Source organism: Pecten maximus, chromosome 2 (assembly GCF_902652985.1).
Source record: "Pecten maximus chromosome 2, xPecMax1.1, whole genome shotgun sequence".
In the NCBI taxonomy this organism is placed as follows: Eukaryota; Metazoa; Mollusca; class Bivalvia; order Pectinida; family Pectinidae; genus Pecten; species Pecten maximus.
In genome coordinates this window covers 5,227,445-5,247,614 of record NC_047016.1, presented here as the reverse complement: position 1 = coordinate 5,247,614, position 20,170 = coordinate 5,227,445, and the positions used below count along the sequence as shown (strand labels likewise).

At 36.0% G+C, this 20,170-nt stretch overlaps 1 protein-coding gene across 3 annotated transcripts in view; it reads left to right on the top strand.

Moving 5' to 3' along the window:
* The window catches only part of LOC117314925 (xanthine dehydrogenase/oxidase-like), a 30,717-nt gene extending 12,442 nt beyond the window's left edge, over positions 1-18,275 (top strand). For all 3 annotated transcript variants that reach the window (XM_033869026.1, XM_033869043.1, XM_033869033.1), the window contains 27 exons: positions 187-328; positions 670-837; positions 1,261-1,337; positions 2,044-2,137; positions 2,560-2,669; positions 3,158-3,342; positions 3,608-3,755; positions 5,425-5,611; positions 5,833-6,011; positions 6,468-6,587; positions 7,501-7,722; positions 8,031-8,094; positions 8,354-8,423; positions 8,754-8,841; positions 8,952-9,038; positions 9,294-9,485; positions 11,382-11,527; positions 12,192-12,273; positions 12,542-12,637; positions 13,019-13,147; positions 13,476-13,550; positions 15,350-15,402; positions 15,588-15,702; positions 16,359-16,445; positions 17,005-17,172; positions 17,302-17,469; positions 17,853-18,275. In XM_033869026.1, the coding sequence (XP_033724917.1) occupies positions 187-328; positions 670-837; positions 1,261-1,337; positions 2,044-2,137; positions 2,560-2,669; positions 3,158-3,342; positions 3,608-3,755; positions 5,425-5,611; positions 5,833-6,011; positions 6,468-6,587; positions 7,501-7,722; positions 8,031-8,094; positions 8,354-8,423; positions 8,754-8,841; positions 8,952-9,038; positions 9,294-9,485; positions 11,382-11,527; positions 12,192-12,273; positions 12,542-12,637; positions 13,019-13,147; positions 13,476-13,550; positions 15,350-15,402; positions 15,588-15,702; positions 16,359-16,445; positions 17,005-17,172; positions 17,302-17,469; positions 17,853-17,903 (3,303 nt within the window). In that variant the 3' untranslated portion in view covers positions 17,904-18,275. The remainder of the gene's footprint in view (positions 1-186; positions 329-669; positions 838-1,260; positions 1,338-2,043; positions 2,138-2,559; positions 2,670-3,157; positions 3,343-3,607; positions 3,756-5,424; positions 5,612-5,832; positions 6,012-6,467; positions 6,588-7,500; positions 7,723-8,030; positions 8,095-8,353; positions 8,424-8,753; positions 8,842-8,951; positions 9,039-9,293; positions 9,486-11,381; positions 11,528-12,191; positions 12,274-12,541; positions 12,638-13,018; positions 13,148-13,475; positions 13,551-15,349; positions 15,403-15,587; positions 15,703-16,358; positions 16,446-17,004; positions 17,173-17,301; positions 17,470-17,852) is intronic.
* Positions 18,276-20,170: the final 1,895 nt, after the last annotated feature.

Genomic DNA, 20,170 nt, shown 5'->3' with positions numbered 1-20,170 from the left:
AAACACCGTGTAAACAAAATTGGGACTGGACAAACGACTACAGGTCATTTTTATACAATCATGTAATTTGTAGCTGAAAGAATTATACGGATGTACCACACTGATAATACCACGCCATTTACGTATCCTTGTGTCATTGGTAGCTGACAATAATACACCATTTGTTTACTGTTATGTAATTTGTAGCTGACAGAATCCTACCACACGGGAGATGTCGTCTTCAAAGGGGACCGATATACCTGGTACCGTCCCACAACTCTGACCAGAATGCTACAATTGAAGGCAGCTCACCAGTCCGCTCCCGTCGTCATGGGCTGTAACAGTATAGGTAATGTTACTGCAATCATTTCACCATAAAGATGTTTTTGTATTTACCATACTTTGCATTTTAAAACAAGTCTACCTGATGAATAGACAAGATAAAATATCTCCAATTAGCACTAATACCACATTAATCTATCCGATCTCTCTCCAGTAGAAACCAATATAACATTGATAAATCTGATTGTGATGTGTATTTTTAAAGTCATAGATAATGTCGTCATTCATTTCTTGGAATCAGAAAGTGATAGCGTTTATATTGTTAAATAATGTTATGTTTATATACTTTGATATTGCTTTTTAAGGTTTATACAGAAATAAAAGATGGAGTATATACTCTTATTACAGGATATATTATGCGGAAGGGGATGCTCGCCTCCGACGTGATCATCTGTGGAACCAACGTGAAGGAGCTAGCTTGTGTAGAGACAACACCGACTGGGATTCGAGTCGGCGCGGGGGTTACCATGGCATCCCTAGAACACACACTCAAAGACCTCACTGGCAAAATCAAAGGTGGCGCATATAGATATCTTTCCGAATATGAGTATTATGCAATTAAACCCTATATAAAAATTGTTTTCTTTTTTTCTCTCTCTCTATTTACATGTTTGTCAGCCTATACCGAAAGCTCTTTACAACACGAAGATTAGTTATGGCTATTTCTAGAAGAAAGCTTCCTTAGTGCGTCTCGAGCACCAGATACTTATCATTGTTAACGTCTTACATTACTTTGTCATTAAAATTCCATCTAACATCATTTTGTCATTAAAATTCAATCTTACATCATTTTGTCATTAAAATTCCATTTTATATCATTGTGTCATTAAAATTCCATCTTACAAAATGTACATCACTTTTTCAATAAAATTCCACCTGACATAATTTTGTCATCAACATTTCATATGTCTGCATGTTTCTGAATTACTTTTGACATAGGTCCTGCAAACAGAAGTATTTTAGAAGCCCTGAACGTTCTGCGCTGGATAGGTGCGGACCAAATCCGAAACACAGCGGTAACTACTTACTAATTTATGAATGCATACTATCTGTAATTATGTAATAAAATTATTTCTTACTTGTAAAAATGTAGGTTCGTCTGTCATAGCACAGTTTCTGTTTGGAATGAAAAAAAAATCAGCTTGTTTCAGGAACTATAACGAAGCCCTCTTTGAGTAGAATTCTGTCTTATTATTTTTAACTTAATCTTTTATATTCATATCGATTTTAGTTAAAATAATGAAATTTAAAATTACACTTTCCTGCACATTTTTTATTTCATATTTTTGAAAATTTCACCAAATTTTATTGGGGTTAATGACGTCAACGGGTGTCCATTTTGATTTATTCTCCTGATTTCCACACTTTTGACTGCTAATATCACTGACATATAGGGCCGCTGTATGATGTAGTTTTTGTATTCACTATACGATATATACGTATCCGATTATGTACTCGTGTATTCGTTTTTTCTATTTTGTACAATCCTTTAAATTGGCAATCATTATTCTCAGACTATTGAATTAGAGTATAAATTAATGTAATTATTTGGATACTAGAAGTGTTTACGGAGAAATATTTAGCTCACATCACAATATGTTTTTTAAGTTTCTTGAGAACGCCAATTCTTTATTTGGTTGCCGCCATTCGATTATCTATAATTGATATAAACTTTATCATGCTTATTTTTGCTATCATAGCCCATTCATGTCTGTTACCTAGACTATAGGAGGTCACGTGATGAGTCACGCACCCAATTTAGACCTGCAAGTATTCCTGATGGCGGCCGGAGCGGAACTGGAGTTTATATCGGAAGGTATATTTAAACGTTCTATATCTATTATCTGTCCACTCTTTGTTTTCAACTAGATAAAATTCCATTTCTAAAATGCAGGCATGTTTAATGTGTATCATTATATGAATGGTGTTACTCGATTAGTTTTTTTCCAATGTTTAATGCTTTGCCTCTAGTTCGAAATTGTGATGAGGATTATTTTTTACTATGCTGTATCTCGTTCTCGATATGTACTGAATAGTTCTAATAGTACTGCGAGCCTTTTGTACAGTTCTTTGACGTATTGAAAACATACGTTTGTACACATGTTCACTTATAGTCATTTAAAGTTGAGACTTAACCATATATAGTGACTGTGATGTTTACTATTCCTGTGTAAATAGTTGTAGGATGTACAATCTTTGTGCGTGAAAATGCTTATATCTCCATTGGTTTTGTTACAGGAAAGGGCACGCGTCAATGTAAGATGGACGACGACTTTATCAACAATGGGTATAGTCACGTGGGTGGTGAGGAAATCTTGGCATCAATCACCATACCTTATACGAGAGAGGTACTTCCGATATAAGTCTGAGCAATGAGCTAATTCATATGATTTATGCAAAAATAGTAATACATTTATTATTTTCATTTAAGCTTCAATGCCAACGAACACTAAAATAACATCGTGGTTCAGGTAATTTAGTTGGTAGCGGGCATTTCACCCACGAAGTGCATCAAGGAGCCGTTTAACGACTTACTTAACACAATCGTAGAATTGTTTTAAATAATATTTGAGGCCATTCTGCCACGATATTAGGTAAAATAACTGCAATTAGATAATCTTACATGCGGAAACAATTCAGCTTACCACACGCCGAAATTAACTGTATGTTAAAACTATTTGAGGTAACACATTAAATAACAGAATGTAAAATACCATTGTCAGTTATTTGGTATCACATATCACATTTTACATTTTACGTCACGAATAAACCACTTGATATACCTATTTATGAAATAGAGATACATTGGCCATTGTGTTTTTGTTTGTTTCCCCAGAACGAATACATTTTCGGTATGAAGCAGCCCCACCGTCGCGGGTTCGACTATGGCATAGTAACTTGTGGACTGTTTGTGGAGCTTGACACCTCTCAGGAAGCTGTTCGAACGATGAGGCTAGCCTTCGGAGGCGTCGACAAGAAACCTGTGTTGGCGTTATCAGCCGCCAAGAATTCGGTCGGAAAGTAGGTTTTATGTTTTATGTAAACATGTCAATTGTATACTGAACAAGTTAACTATTTCATGAAAAAATACATTATTTTTTTGAATGTATGAAATGTGTAACCAATCAAGGTACTTCTGATGATACGAAAGCATACCATTTGTAGATAGATTCCCACTTAATAATTTGATACAGTTGTAATGGCCGGTGATCGTGATATAACTAACTAATCTGATATGATAATATATTATCAGCTATTCCGATAAAATAATTTTATTCCGTTGCAGGGCCTGGTCAGAAGAAATAGTGCAAGGGGTATGTGGAGACCTGATAGTGGAGCTCAACAACGCTCACTATGACAATATCAAGTTCCGACTTACTCTTGCATGCAGCTTCTTCTTCAAGTTTTTCTTGTTTGTACAGGAGCAATTGAAGGTAGGACTGCCTAGTTTTAGATTGACACACCGATCCAATTAGCAAAACTGTCTCTAATGCATGTGCATGTTTCATTTTATTTTTTTATTTCTAGGTGCTGCGAAACTGCAACCTTTAGCGGTCATTGCCTAATTTCGCTAGAACAAATTAATTCGGAACTCTCGGGGGAATCAAAATTTCGCTTGTTCCAATGATAACTCCCAATGAGTTAAGGATGGGACCGAAAATAATCTTCACGAAAAACGCTAACAACACACTAGACAATCTTTTCTCCTTCCGGGAAGTTTTTTCTTTGTGATTAAGTAATCTGATTCATACTTTTTTATGTTTGAATATATTTTTTGTAACCAGATATAGAGAGAAAAAAACAGCTTAAATCGTACAAAATGGCCAGTTTTATCCCTGCGTATTCCTAACTATTTTCAGTGTAAATTGTTACATTTGCTTCCTGGTTTGCGCGAGGGGATGCAACTCGTATACACTCTAGTTAATGCGACATTGTAAAGTCAGCTCGAGCTCTTGAGTTGATAAAAATGGCCCTCTCGGCCGTCGAATACTGGTTTTGAGTGTCGGATTTTCCAATTGGAAATAGATAAGCGAAATCTCCGATTGTTTTTACATTCGATACTTAAAATGAAAGTAGAATACTTCCGACTGGTTCGTTATTTCAGAGAATAAGGCCACACAAAAATGACCGTGCTGATTGAGTTGGTTGAAATTATTATGAGGCGAAACCGAATGTTAGCTTGTTTCCGCAACAGAGATTCCGATAGCAACAAAGAGGCGGCATGTTTTAAAGCTGTCGATAGTGAAATGCTTACACAAAATATATAACATGAACGTGCGATTCAACATGTCACCGAAACAGATGTAAGGTAGGCCAGTTATTAATCGGGAACAAGTTAAATTTCCTAGACTTGTTTCTTCTAACGAACGTTGTCAGATCTCTAACCAGGATACAAATCAGTTATTACACGCGTACGTAGAGATGAAAAAGCAGTAAATTGAGTACAATTTAAAAACTAAACTGGGGGAGTAATTCAAAGGAATTTCATACATAGGGAATCGCGATGTCGTTTATCAAGAGATAGACGGAAATCACGGATTATTCTATCTAAGAATTAAACTTAATCATAGTATGTTAATTCAAGTAAGGTTTAAATATGTAATACTTCACCGTTCATCACAACGTTAACACATTTACAGCCTTTTTAAAGAAAATAAAATTCCTTAAAATGGCATGGAATTACAGCAAGCCAAGTTGTCCTTTATTCGCGGAGCAATGATGATCAAGTATTTTACTAGATTATATCAGATATCGTATATATGATATAAGATATTTTATATGTTTATGAGATATCTTATATGATTATAACATTTGTCATTTATCTGCACGTAATGAAATTTCTAACAATATTTGTGTATATTTGTTACAGCGGACAATTACGGCGATGAAATAATTGAGATACTTTGATGCTAAATAGGAATAAATATGTTTGTACGCCATATTTAAAAAGACATGTGATCCTTACTATAGAGATGAGGACCGAACATAAGTAGGATCACAACATCCAGCTATATGGACGAATGCCTTCTTTTTTTCCTTGTATGCTGCACTGATTAATTTTGAAATACAGTATCATATATATTCTTATACTTATCATTACAGAAAACGGATTTGCCATACTCTTATAATGATACAGGGTTGCCCTACGTCCCTGTGTCAGGTACACAAGTGTATGACGTTCCCAGCGAAGACGGTAACAGGATTATATGGAAACCCGTGCCGAATGTCTCTTCCGAGTACATCACGACAGGAGAGGCTCAGTTTGTGGACGACATTCCTTCATTTCAAAGTACTTTTACCTCCTCTTTGTTTAGAGCCTCAGGGTATCGACACACGTATTATAATTGAACCATCCATAAACACGTAATTGTGTACGATATACCGAACGCCAAAATGGCAAATGTTGATTACCCAAAAGAAATATTTTGGAAAAAAAAACCTCATAATCATGATGATTCACTATTCTTGGTTACGCCAGTAATACTTAAAGCCAGATATGTCCTTTCGTAGGTGAACTTTTTGCTGTCCCGGTCACCAGTAAGCATGCACATGCGCGGATCGTATCTGTTGACACGTCACGTGCGCTGGCACTTCCTGGTGTGGTGGACTACATCAATTGCTCTGATGTACCCGGTAATAACAAATTCGGTGAAGTTGTACCTGACGGAACATTATTTGCTGAAGATGAGGTAACTATAGGAAATTCAATAGTATGTTAAAAGTGACGTTTAGTTAAAATATTATATGACATTTTCAATTCGCTTTTTTTAAGGATAATGCAAAAAAAGTGAACATGTACGCTACACATTTTAAATATTTTGGCAACAATGCTCTACCATAGCCCTATGGTATACGGATAGCCCGACCATAACTGATAGGCCTTAGGCCATAGGCCATACGGATAGGCTAAGGCGGATTAAGTCGAAGTCATTGATATTGACTGCTTTCCTTCCCCATACCATGTTTGGAATCAATGCAAAGACTAAAGACACAACTGGGAATGGCACATTAATATATTAATTTAGTAGTAGATACTATGCATGTAAGAATTCATCACCATGTTCGAAGTATTTTTTCTCGGTGATGTCTATAAAGTGTGGAATGGAAACTAACTGAGTTATCATACCTTATTTTGTTATGTGTAGGTATTCTGCTATGGCCAGATAATAGGAGCAATCCTGGCTGAGAGCCGAACTGCAGGCGCCAAGGCAGTCCAGCTGGTGGATGTCACATACGAGAAGATGGACGCTATCTTTACCATTGAGGTGTGTAAATAAATTATGCAGATGAGCGAAATTATATACATGTATATCTTTAGCAAAAGTATGAATTATGTCAAATAATGCACGTGAATAAAAGGTGTGTTCGTCAAATCTTCAAAATAAGAAAGAACGTAATTGAGTAGACAGTAATTTCTCCTATCGTTTATTGTTTCACGTTTTACCCGTTGAATATTTCTTTGTCGTCCATTAGAGTGTGATTTCTGGCAACCCCTAGAGTATCATAGATAGCACGTGCTGACAATAGCATAATGACGTCACAAATAACATTACGTCAAAAATGCAATCACGTCGTGTCAACATTTGGTCGCATTATAATTGGACATTTAAACAACTGGACCCTGCGTAAATAAGAAAGTGTGATGAGAGAAAAAAAGTCATCTTCTCTCTTCAAGACCTAACAGGGAAATCTCCAAATCTCGGCGTGATATTCTTGGTTGTGTAATCCGAGTGCCTGTTGAATGTTAGACAATCGAGAATATCTCCCCGAGGGTTAGCGATTTCTCTGTAATTCCCTCAATGGTGGGAAGATTATACATGTATTAATCATTTTGGTATAAATAACCGAATTCATCAACGTCTGCGACCATTGTTCAAACAGCGCACTGGTGATACTAGGTACCTGTGATCATCACTATCATTTATTACTTGCAGTATCTTTCATAATGTTCATATGATTTACGTCCGATTAATGTTACTTTGCTCGTAATACTATACAATAGTATATGTTGCTCGTGTTTCATGGTGACAATAGTGTTATGTCAACTAAAACATTATAATGCAACCAGTTTACAAAAAGCCCTATCAAGTAATGAATTCGTGATATGTAGCTATGAAAACAACGGGTTGATATATGTAACCATAATATTGGATTACCTGTTTTATCTTACTGTCATAGGAGGCACTGGAGAAGAAGGAATTCTTTGAGGGAGTACATAAGATTGATGTTGGTGACCTAGAAAGTACCCGGAAGACTGCTAGTCAGTGTGTAGAGGGGTCGTGTTCCACAGGCGTACAGGAACATATGTACATAGAGACCCAGTCCGCATTGGTGGTACCCAAACTTGAACAGCACGAACTGGAAGTGTTTACGTCCACGCAGATTCTTACTATAACACAGGTGTGTTCAATTCCATCTTTGAGGAAATCGTTTCTCATTAATTTCCATTTTACTATGAAGTATGGCGAGGCTTCATTGTTTACATTTGTCGATATTACGTTGATTATTTCGTCTTTGCTGGTATATATTTGAAAACATTTTAATTTTTATAACAACAACTGTGGTCATGAAATTGTTACTAAGAACCGAAATTTCCTCTACGAGCCTTCTGAATGACATCTTTATACACCGAATATTAATGTTATGGGTGGAAGTGAATATCATGCTTAAAAGGTATATGTTTATTATGTTACTCCTCCACCAAACAGCGAATCCTGTCTGAATTCCTAAATATACCTCGGAACAGATTGACGTTAAAAGTGAAACGAGTTGGTGAGTGTATAATGTAAACTCTTAAAAAAACAAATTTAATCACTATTGATGATCTATCGTGAACGATATCGACACAGGTCCTGTTTCATGCTCCACATGTCATTAATTGCATTTGTTAAAACGATCATGATACATTTGGTTTGTTAGTTTATCGTCCTATTAACATAGGACGCAGATACGGAACAATTTGATAAAATGCATCACAGAGTTGCTTATAGTCTTTAGTATCTTATTTGGTAATGTGTTGTTGGTTATTAAGGCGGAGCATTTGGCGGGAAACAGGGGGATGCTGTAGCAGTGGCCGGAATAGCGGCCGTGGGAGCGTGGAAGTAAGTCCGTTCTTACCTTGATATCAACTAAGTGTACTGGACGTTAATTCAATTCAACACACTGTTCTGAGCTAACTTATTATAGTTATTTTGTATGTTAAATCAAACCTTTCACTACTTAAATCAGTAAAATTAAGACTACGTGCGCGTTAATTGCTGCAATATATTATATATGTTTATAGATACCTTGTGACATTTGTTACTAGGATGAATACACGTTTTTAAGCTAACTATTCTGTATTCTTTAACAAACTGTTATTTTCCAACATGTCACTATTAAACAGTTTTCGGGTTACTATATAGTGGTAATAAACATGTTGGTATTACTAGGACGAAGCGCCCAGTTCGCTGTGTGTGGGATAGGACGACAGATGTTCAGATAACTGGGAAGAGACACCCTTCCAAAACAGTATACAAGGTAACGTAGTAACAATATATCAATTATTCGTCTGAAATAGTAATGTAGATTATTGCACATTCACATTCCAGAATACAATAATTTGACATGTTCTGTACGGTTTTTTACAGGTCTACTTCAATGACGACGGTCAAATTCAAGGGTTGGATGCGAAATTTTATATCAACGCCGGATATTCGCAGGATTGCAGTCCTTTTGTAAATATTTAAAAAAAAATAACGAATCGCCTGTAATATATTCTTATCGCATTTAAGGAAATATTCCAGTGATTCACACATGTACGTGTACGACCTTAGGGACTGTTTGGTCATACTTCTTTTCTATATTACTTGTAATTAAATTAAAAATCGCTCTCAATTATCCTTACACTTGTAAACAGTAAATAAGCTTTCAGTTTATACAATACATGGCATGGGTTATGTCCTTAACATTTTCTGTGTGTTTTTTCACAGGTAGTAAAAGTTGGCATGTGGTTCCTGAACGGCTGCTACAACATACCGAACATAAAGAGTGAAGGATACATGTGTAAAACTAATCTGCCTTCCAATACAGCTTTTCGGGGCTTCGGAGCACCGCAGATGTTGTTTGCGGTAGAACACATTTTGCAACATGTTGCAACACATCTCGGAATGTCACCTGATCAGGTAACGCATCACCTGTAAATATTTCCTCACATATCACAGGTAGAGTATGATTCAGGAAAGGGGACTTAATTTTGTTGTTGACCTTTAGTTGAGCCCTTGTTACTTTTGTAGGAAAGTTTCGGTCCATGGTTAAGACATTCTAGACCCTTCAAGCACGCTAGTCCTCCTTGAAGCACAGCTTTTTTTTTCGAGTAGGAAGACTGGTTGTCCATTGGCATCGTGACCGGGTATAACAAACCAAAGTGCTAAAAGACTTAAACCTTCACCAGACCCGACAGAGTATCACCACGAAATGGAAACTGTATAGGTTATCTTTTCATATACACCAAATATAAACCTAGAATATACATACTAATGTATTTGCGGAAAATATCATTGTTTCATACATGTCACCTGGAAGTACAATGCAAATGTTTACTGAAATTAATGATGCATTACCAGTAAAAGTGAGCTCATCTTTAATGTTTATGAAAGTGATGGTACATGACCATTAAACGAGACATTGTACACATTTTATTAAAACATCTATCACCATCGAAAATGTCGTTGAAACAGGTACAACGTAACATGATTTCATAAAACCCATTTTGAGAACATGACATATCTTGGATTTGACCTCTATTTTAATTGTGATGAAACAAACAATTGACCTTCCCGTAATTCGGTGACATACTTTTCAAGGTTGTCCAAGTCTATATCGTATTCATATGTGTCTTCGTTTTTTCATTAAGAACTATTATTTTGTTTGCATTTACCGTATGATAGGTCTACTACTATCATTAACTACCCGGAATTATCGTGGAATCACAAAGCGGATAGCATATATATGAGAAGAAAAAATCCAAAATCATGAATATCATCGTTTTTAAATGAATAAGTGTATGATGTAAAATTTAATTAGGAAAATATCAGTGTTTCATTTAACATGTCACTTGGAAGTACAATGCAAATGTTTACTGAAATCAATGATGAATTACCATTAAACGTGAACATGGCGTAAAATTTAATTTGGATGTACGCTATGGAAACTGTGTGTTTTCCAGTTAATGGTCATAATATGTTATTATGGTGTGCCATCAATTATTTCAGAGGGACGAATGTGCCGAAAAAAGGTTTTATTTATGATTTCAAAAATATTCACATTTAGTGTACTATGTCCAGTATTAGACAGGCTGTGTCATCTACTAAACTAAATTACTTAATCATGTATAAAGGCTGGTCACCAGACATACAGATTACCAGCCATATCGATTATGTATTCACCAGTGGTTTATATAATGCCACACATGCTATGTAAGAATTAGTTGTCTACAGGAGTATTCAATATTATCTGTGTAGTTTTAATTAGCAATCTCATGTAAACCGATAAAAGCGGAGCATGCCATGTATACGTATTAACTAAATATCTGATGTAATGGTAATGTCGCATGTTGTAAATTGTCCATGGCTATATTTGTAACTGGACGAGAGTCGACTTCTGTGCTAGAGTTGAGAGCATCTACCCTGTCCCGACTACTCATAATTTCCTAGAGGAGGAGTATGTAACCATGAATCAATAAATAAATGAATAAATAGTAGGTTCAATACACCGTTCGGCACGAAAGATTTTATCTTTAGCTTGTTCGGTTGAGCGTTAGTCTCATAAGCCAGAGGTCCTGGGTTCGATCCCTAGCGGGGATCATGTGCTTTGTAACCAATATGTAAAAACGAGATCTTAACATATATCATATGATTTCCTGCAAATGCTTTAATCTCATTATTCGTAGCTGTAAGGTTTTTCTAAAGATATATATAGCAATAGTATTTATTTTGAAAATAGCATTTTATTAGGTGGAAATAAATCTGTAGCAAGTGTGAATTCTTGAATATAGTATACGTTATTGTTTTTTTCTGTAGGTGCGGCAAGTGAATCTGATACGACAGGGAGCTTTGACTGTCTCTCGACAGGTAGTGCCAGACGAAAACATGTTGCGGTGCTGGACGGAGTGTCGAGCTGATAGTTTGTATGACCAACGGAAACAGGAGATAGCAACTTATAATAGGCAAGATTTTAACAAAGCTACACTGTCGTAACACTCTACGATAGCAACTTATAATAGGCAAGATATTAACAAAGCTACACTATCGTAACACTCTACGATAGCAACTTATAATAGGCAAAATATCAACAAAGCTACACTGTCGTAACACTCTACGATAGCAACTTATAATAGGCAAGATTTTAACAAACCTGCACTGTCGTAACACTCTACGATAGCAACTTATAATAGGCAAGATTTTAACAAACCTACACTGTCGTAACACTCTACGATAGCAACTTATAATAGGCAAGATTTTAACAAAGCTACACTGTCGTAACACTCTACGATAGCAACTTATAATAAACAACATTTTAACAAACCTGCACTATCTTAACACTCTACGATAGCAACTTATAATAGGCAAGATATCAATAAAGCTACACTGTCGTAACACTCTACGATAACAACTTATCGGCAGTATACTGCTGGGGTAGTTATTGGTGACATTGTTACTTCAGATGAAAATTAAGAGAACTGCCGATTTGATAGTGCGTGTAGATAGGTACAGTACTTAACACATGTACACCTATATATAATGCATGTTTGTGAAAATAATTGTTTAAGAATGCAATATAAACTTTGACAATATCAATCCAATATATGAAAAGCTGATATATCATTTCAGGACAAACCGATGGAGGAAACGAGGGATGTGTTTAATACCTATCATGTTCGGAGTTGGTTATGCTCCTTTGCATGCAAATCAGGTAAGCTATGAATGCCAACGTGTTGTACCACGATCATGTTATAACGTGTAGAACTGGTTATTATGATGTTATAGGTTCCATAGGAACATATTTATAAACAACGAGAGGGCGAATAATGGCGATGTTTTCCGTGGAAAGGATTAAAGGGGAAACCTTGTTTAGGTGAACAGGTTTTGTAGTTAAACGAATTAGCATATTTTCCAGTTTAAGAACAACCATCCTATCAAAATGTTTAGAAGATAAACACTACAATATCATTATGTTCCAGGCAGGGGCTTTAGTGCTGGTGTACTTGGACGGGTCTGTCTTACTAACCCATGGTGGTGTGGAAATGGGTCAAGGTGTCCATACCAAGATGATCCAAGTATGTAGCTTATATTGGAATGCAATGCCTGTGCTAAGTATCAGTTGCAATGTTTCACCAAGTTAATATTCAGTAAGAATTACATACTCGTGTTCAATAACATTGGTTGGTGCAGTATGTCATATTCCGTCTAATTCGATGCTTATCAAACGCATCTACAGATATATTATTCTGCTAAACAAGTTTTATGAATATCTCGGACAATACGGATGATTCCAAGCATTCAATAAGTACACATGTCTGCATCAGCTGACTCGCCAACTCATCAATGTAAAGTGTTATCTAGATATTAACGAGTTAACTTGAAGTAAACTGTTACCCCAAGCATAAGTGATATAGTTCCATGGTTATGCCGAACTTTATGTTATTTTGGTTATTAAGGTTGCCGCAACTGAGCTGGATATACCACGGGAGAAGATTATCATCAGTGAAGTAAGCACAGGAACAGTGCCAAATACATCCGAGTCTGGGGGGACACAAGTGGCTGACCTCAACGCCGGCGCCATCAAGGTAAGGGTTTAATAATCTCGAATCGTTTATTTTAAAAATATCTGTTCTCACGCTCGGCACGTCCATCAATAATAGAGAACGCCAACAAGAAAATACAATACCAGAACGTTCTTTATGCTTTATGAGCAGAAACTATTCGAAATACCACAAGAAAACGTAATTCCACACTTCCATTTACGTATTACAATAATGTATATGTAAAACATGTCATGGATCAATGACAACATATAACACTGACATAATAACGGAATCGTTAAAATGAGGGCCAAATACAAACAAAAGTATAACTTGCGTGGGGTTATATACCATATATGTTTTTTGTTTACAGAACGCTTGTGTTAAGATCCGGGACCGCCTAGAACCGTTCAGAAAAGCGAATCCAGAAGGTACATGGGAAGACTGGGTAAGTCGTTAGCCACAATTAAGCGATATATTAGGCCTGTTAATATGTATACATTTATTTTTCAAGAATTGCCGAATTTATTATCCAGAACGACGTGAATACTCCTTTATTGGTATAATTCTTACCACAGTACTTCTTTACCACTACATGTCCGTGTTTCCTTTTTTATTAGATTATCAATAGCGATACTTCGTCAATATTTTCCCCCTATTTCATAGTACTGATATTGATTTTAGAATTTTGCTTTCGGCATAAATATTTCGATTGATTTAGCAATGTTATGCTATGAAATTTAGTTCGTCATAACTCCAAAATGGCCACCGTGACCGCCATCTTGAAAATGACATATTTAATTTCTTTTCTAGTTCTATGGATGACATTGAACCAAATATTGGTTGTAATATTTGGGAAAGAAAGCCGGAAAAGTGTGTTTATTTATTGGTTTGATCAGTATTTTGACATGGCAACCACGGCGACCATTTTGTAACATGATTGTGCGATGTACTGATCAAATGTTATTTTTCAACGGCTGTTTTATAACATGATCAATGTCCAATCATAGTATTGGTAAAGATCACACATTATACATTTATTTAGATCCATCCATTTGATTTAGTTGAAATCTTCAATGATTCCAAGATAATCCTGACAATGTTTCGGGCAACATACAGTATTGAACAATTGTTTTAGTACCGTTATACTACTCCAGAGTATGTGTCATATACAAGCGGGTCTATATCATCAGATGACTGTAAAGGCCCAGGGCCTCTTGATGTATTCCAGGTACGGTAGACGGTGGCATGCAGAAATCAGCTATGATACTTTAGAGACTTGCTACCACAAGTGTTGTTTCGTCAGGCTCATAATGTCTATTGATTGACTATCAGTCACCTTTTATCGTGCAAAACGGCACGTTACCTTATATGACAATATATATTGGCGCATTGTGTTTTATAATTTGTTATCCTTGGCTTAATCTCGACAAAGTTCAGGCATCCATTGCCTCTTTGGCATTTACCTGTTATTCTTGTCCATGTCCAAGTCACATTTTAAACCTATGCCTCTCGCTTCCTTACTAAAACAGTCGTTACTCTAAACATATGCCCCTTGCTTCCTTACTGAAACAGTCGTTACTCTAAAACTATGTACCTCGCTTCCTTACTAAAACAGTCGTTACTCTAAAACTATGTACCTCGCTTCCTTACTAAAACAGTCGTTGCTCTTAAACTATGCACCTCGCTTCCTTACTGAAACAGTTGTTGCTCTAAAACTATGTACCTCGCTTCCTTACTAAAACAGTCGTTGCTCTAAAACTATGCACCTCGCTTCCTTACTGAAACAGTTGGTGCTCTAAAAATATGCACCTCGCTTCCTTACTGAAACAGTCGCTGTTCTAAACTTCCTTACTGAAAGAGTTATTGCTCTAGAAACAGTTATTGCTCTAAAACTATACATCTCGCTTCCATACTGAAACAGTCATTGCTCTAAGACTATGCTCCTCACTTCCTTACTGACACAGTTGCGGCTCTCTGTAACTATTATACCTTCACCAGATTGAAATTGACCCCTCATCGTTTGATGAGGGAATATTGCATATCATAATGATGTACCTGGCCTCTTTTAGAATAGTTGCCGTGTTATTAATATTCTTTTCTGCGTTATAACTTAGTAGTTGGTTACGAGCGACAACATTTCGGACATGTGAATGTCTTGGGACATGTATTATTACTCTCCTTCTATTTTGTTGACTATGCCATAAGTGATCAGCGAATGGATTGATTCTTGCCGTGTCGTTTTAGGTGAATGCAGCCTATATTGAGCGTGTCAGTCTATCAGCTACAGGTATTTTCAAGTAAGTATAAATGCAATAGCAAGTATAGTGATTTTCTCCGTCGATACATACAAGTTCACAGTGTGTGCCAAATTCATTACTTTGTCGATTAAGTCTTTCATCTAATCACTGATTAAGTATAATGTCGATGTTTATGTGAGGAACCAATATATGTAATACTTCTGTTATCTGATGTTCTTCCGTAGGTCTAGAGAGGAAGGCTTTGACTTTGACACAAACACTGGAGTACATGCCAACTACTTTACGTACGGTGCAGCTTGTACTGAGGTGGAAATTGACTGTCTTACTGGCGAGCACCAGGTATATCTTTATTGTAACAGTTCGATTGTCTTACTGACGAGCACCGGGTATATCTTAATTATAACATTTAGATTGTCTTAGTGGCGAGCACCAGGTATATCTTGATTATTAATCATAATATATTGTCTGTCTTACTGTCGAGCACCAGGTATATCTTAATTATGACAGATTGGTCGTCTTACTGACGAGCAATATGTATATCTTTATTATAACATATAGACAGTCTTACTGGCGAGCACCAGGTATATCTTAGTTATAACATAGAGACTGTCTTACTGACGAGCACCAGGTATATCTTAGTTATAACATAGAGACTGTCTTACTGACGAGCACCAGGTATATCTTAATTATAACATAAAGACTGTCTTACTGACGAGCACCAGGTATATCTTAATTATAACATAAAGACAGTCTTACTGACGAGCACCAGGTATATCTTAATTATAACATATTGAAACAATGAAAAATTTGAAAACTCAACATATTTTGATTCTGATAAGACGTTTTATTTCGTTGTTTATACAAATAGTGTAAATGCAGTGGTATATCGATGTTGTTACTGTAGCTAACAATTTTACATGTATAGCATGCGATGCAGTAGTGTGTATTAAAGTTGAGATATGAGTACACGCGTTCTCTGTATTATCATTTACAAGGTACGACGTGTGGACATCGTGATGGACGTCGGTAAGAGTCTCAACCCTGCCATAGATGTCGGCCAGATCGAAGGAGGATTCGTCATGGTAACAAAATTCGCTGATATTGATTGTAGAACGAACAAACTAATTTAGTGGGGATTTTGTTAAATAAATGGGGTTTTCAACATTACTTCATACACTTAAAGTTCGTTTTGTCATTGAATATCGAATGCTTTCGTATAACTTGTGAGCATATGGCATAAGAATATGAAACATTATTATCAAGCATGTATTACTGATAAACAGGGTCTTTAAAATGTATGACCAAATAATAGAACAAACTTCATGATGTATATCCGGTAAGCTGTAGCGAGAAAAAAAGAAATGAAAAGATAAAGCTTAATAGTCCAATATCGTTGACATCCAAATGTTCTGTGTTTTCGGTAAATTATCCGTATTACATGATTCGGATTATTCTAGGAAATAATCATATCTGTCCATTTATAAATAGCATATGAGCCCAGTAATATTTCAGAAAATTAATAAGATATAAAAGGAAACGACGAATAGGCTGTTATATTGCTTAGTTTGTATGGAATTATACAGCTATTCTTACTTAACATATTAATACTAGTGTAATAATAGAGTGGTCATGTTTACTCAGGGTTACGGATTGATGACTATGGAACAGATGCAAATCACAGAGGATGGGAGAATAAAAGCCTCCGGTCCTTTGGAGTACAAAGTACCATGTGTCCGAAACATTCCACGGGAGTTCAAGGTCAAACTTCTCCAGAATAGCGAAACAGTCAAAACTGTTTATTCGTCAAAAGTAAGTCAGTCAAAGTACCTATTCATAAAACATAAAAGATTTAAAGAATTTATCAAATCGTTTATGATATTGAAGTATTCCTATCCGATTTATTTCTTATACATACAGCGTTTGAACTTCTTCCTACAGGGGGTAGGCGAGCCACCTCTTTTATTGGCGTCATCGGTTTTCTTTGCGATCAAAGAAGCCGTACAAAGTTCAAGAGCGGAAGTAGGGTTGACTGACGACTACCCTCTAAAGTGTCCGGCCACTGCTGAAAGGATCCGAATGGCTTGTCAGGACAAGATCATAGATAGAGTAAGTATCGATTGACCATACAGTATTCAGATCAATGCAAAACCGATAATGCATTCCTAGGATAAACATCCAGATTTATATGATTTAGGGGGGATCGATAGTTGTAGTCATTTTGAACCTAAACGTATAAGAAAGGCAATTGCTCTTTGAGTTATGATTACTAAAGTTTAAAGTGGTCTCGCTGTTCACTTGTATGACAAAAATTTTCAAGAAAAATCATTGTGATTTGATAAGCAGCATAAAATCTGTTTTACCTTTGTTACGACGGTATATTTCTTATTGTGGTATTAGTCGTAACATATGTACTTTCTTTTAATTTGTCGTTAACAAAGGGTCTTTGGTACTGATAAATTGTCTTCTTAATTTGGTACTTTGTCTTGTAGTGTCAGCAAGCTGAAATGAAACCCGGAAGCAGCCCCCTTGTTGCTATTTAAGGACGTCATTGATGTACGCGACGGGTGGTTTCTTAACATTGACTTCTATGTATATATTCTAGTTCCATTTGTTTCGCACTACCGCTATATAACCTAACCAAAAAAAAGAGGAAAGCTATCAATTCATAATTCCCCAATAACTCTCATTGGTGAAGTGATATGGAGAACAATGTCCGTGACGTCGTCACTAAATGATGTCATTTTGTCAGAGGTCATTGCATTAGGCGTATTTCGACGTCATGAAAATTCGTGCTACCTGATTGATATCCCCTAATGAACAGTGTATCTCGCAACAGTTGTATGTATAGTTATGTTGTATCAAATGGTAGTATCCTCACGGTGGAGTACATTTATTAAAATGTTGAAATAAAATTGTTGATTTTGTGTTTATTTCCACGAACAATATTTTTGCCGGGAACGAATGCTTAGTATCAACTTGATATCGCTTAATACAGACAAATCAAAACACATCAAAAATCGCTTCAGAATGAACAGGATAGGGAGACAAACTATCAAGCTTATTTTAACCACTTCCCTTCAACTGAAATTTACAATATTGAGATGGACAAGGTCAGCAATAAAACATGTTGAAAAAGATGTTTTGATCAAATAATTAATCTTTAAGTTTGACTCGTTCCTGTTTACCTGTGGTATCAGACTTTGAACGGAACCGGTTATAATGGAAGCGTTCTGGAAACCGGTCAAGTATATATTATTTAGTCTATTTAATCAAGTTTATAAGTTATTACAGCACATGTGCAAAAACTATTTCCCTTATGCTAATTGTAATGCATTTCAATATTCTAAGTCTATCGAAGCTAGCAATATGTTGGTATATTTAGCTCATCTGCCCGAAGGCCGTCCATCCGTCCGTCCGGCGTCAACTTTTCCATTTAAACAACTTCTTCTCAATAACCAAGATGCCCAGATACGTAATACTGGGCCTGTAGCGTGCTGGGGTGAAGGGCTACCAAGTTTGTTCAAATGAATGAAATTGACCTTCATTCAAAGTCACAGGTGTCAAATAGGCTAAAATCTTTAAACGACTTCTTCTCAATAACCAAAAGACCCATGGACTTGATATTGGGTCTGTAGCATGTTCAAATGAATGCCATTGACCTTCATTCAAGGTCACATGGTTCAAATATGCTGAAATCTTTAAACAACTTCTTCTCAATAACCAAGAGTCAAGGGAATTGATATTGGGTCTGTAGCATGCTGGGGTAAAGCGCACTAAGTTTGTTCAAATGAATGACATTGACCTTAATTCAAGGTCACATGGATCAAATAGGCTGAAATCTTTAAACGACTTCTCCTCAATAACAAAAAATCCCAGGGAGTTGAAATTGGGTCTAGTATGCTGGGGTGAAAGGCTACCAAGTTTGTTCAAATGTGATATTTCAAGGTGAGAGCAGTCAAATAGGCAAAAATATGACTTAATTTCAATAACTGAAAGGTCCGGAGACCTTATATTTGGCGTTTAGCCTTCTTGGATGAAGCCTTGTGAGTTTGTTCAAATGAATGACCTTGATCATAATTAAAGTTTAAAAGAGTTAAATTGGCCTTGGATCTTATATATGGTCTCTGATACACCTGTTCTTAATTATGTTTATTTATGAAATGGATCGGATAGCAGGTGAGCGATTCGGGCCCATTGGGCCCTTGTTATCTTTATTATCTGTAATTGCATACATGCATACATATGAATACAATGTATGTTAATCGGTAATATAGTCATTTACTCTGATAATTGAAGTTTATTTGTAATACATGTACATGCAGCACGTTTTCTGCTTATGCGCAGCATTCACTATTGTTGATCCTAATAACAATTAATATTATTTGAAAATTCTTTTAGAGCAAGCAATTTAGATAAATGCATTTTTTGGGAAAAAGAAAAAGAAAAAAAATGTATCTCCATAGTTTTGCATTGTAAGTTAACTCATATTCAATCCAGACATGCGGGTACAGTGACTTCATAATATGACATATGTATCTGGTAAATTTTATCTTATAGCTATTTTTGACATGTTTACATGTTTAATATTTTCGGTCATGTATATTCATTTCATTATTTATGTTATACGGGAAAAGACGGATTTTAAGTTTTATACTTGTGTCTAATCCCATTTGTGTTTTGACAAATAAAATACGTTCAAATAAAAAAAAAATCGTGTGCATCCACACACTTGAGGATGTGGATTTGTGGGATATGGGTAAGCGTGGGGTAACCAACAAGGCATGCTAAATTGTTTAGATATTTTTCT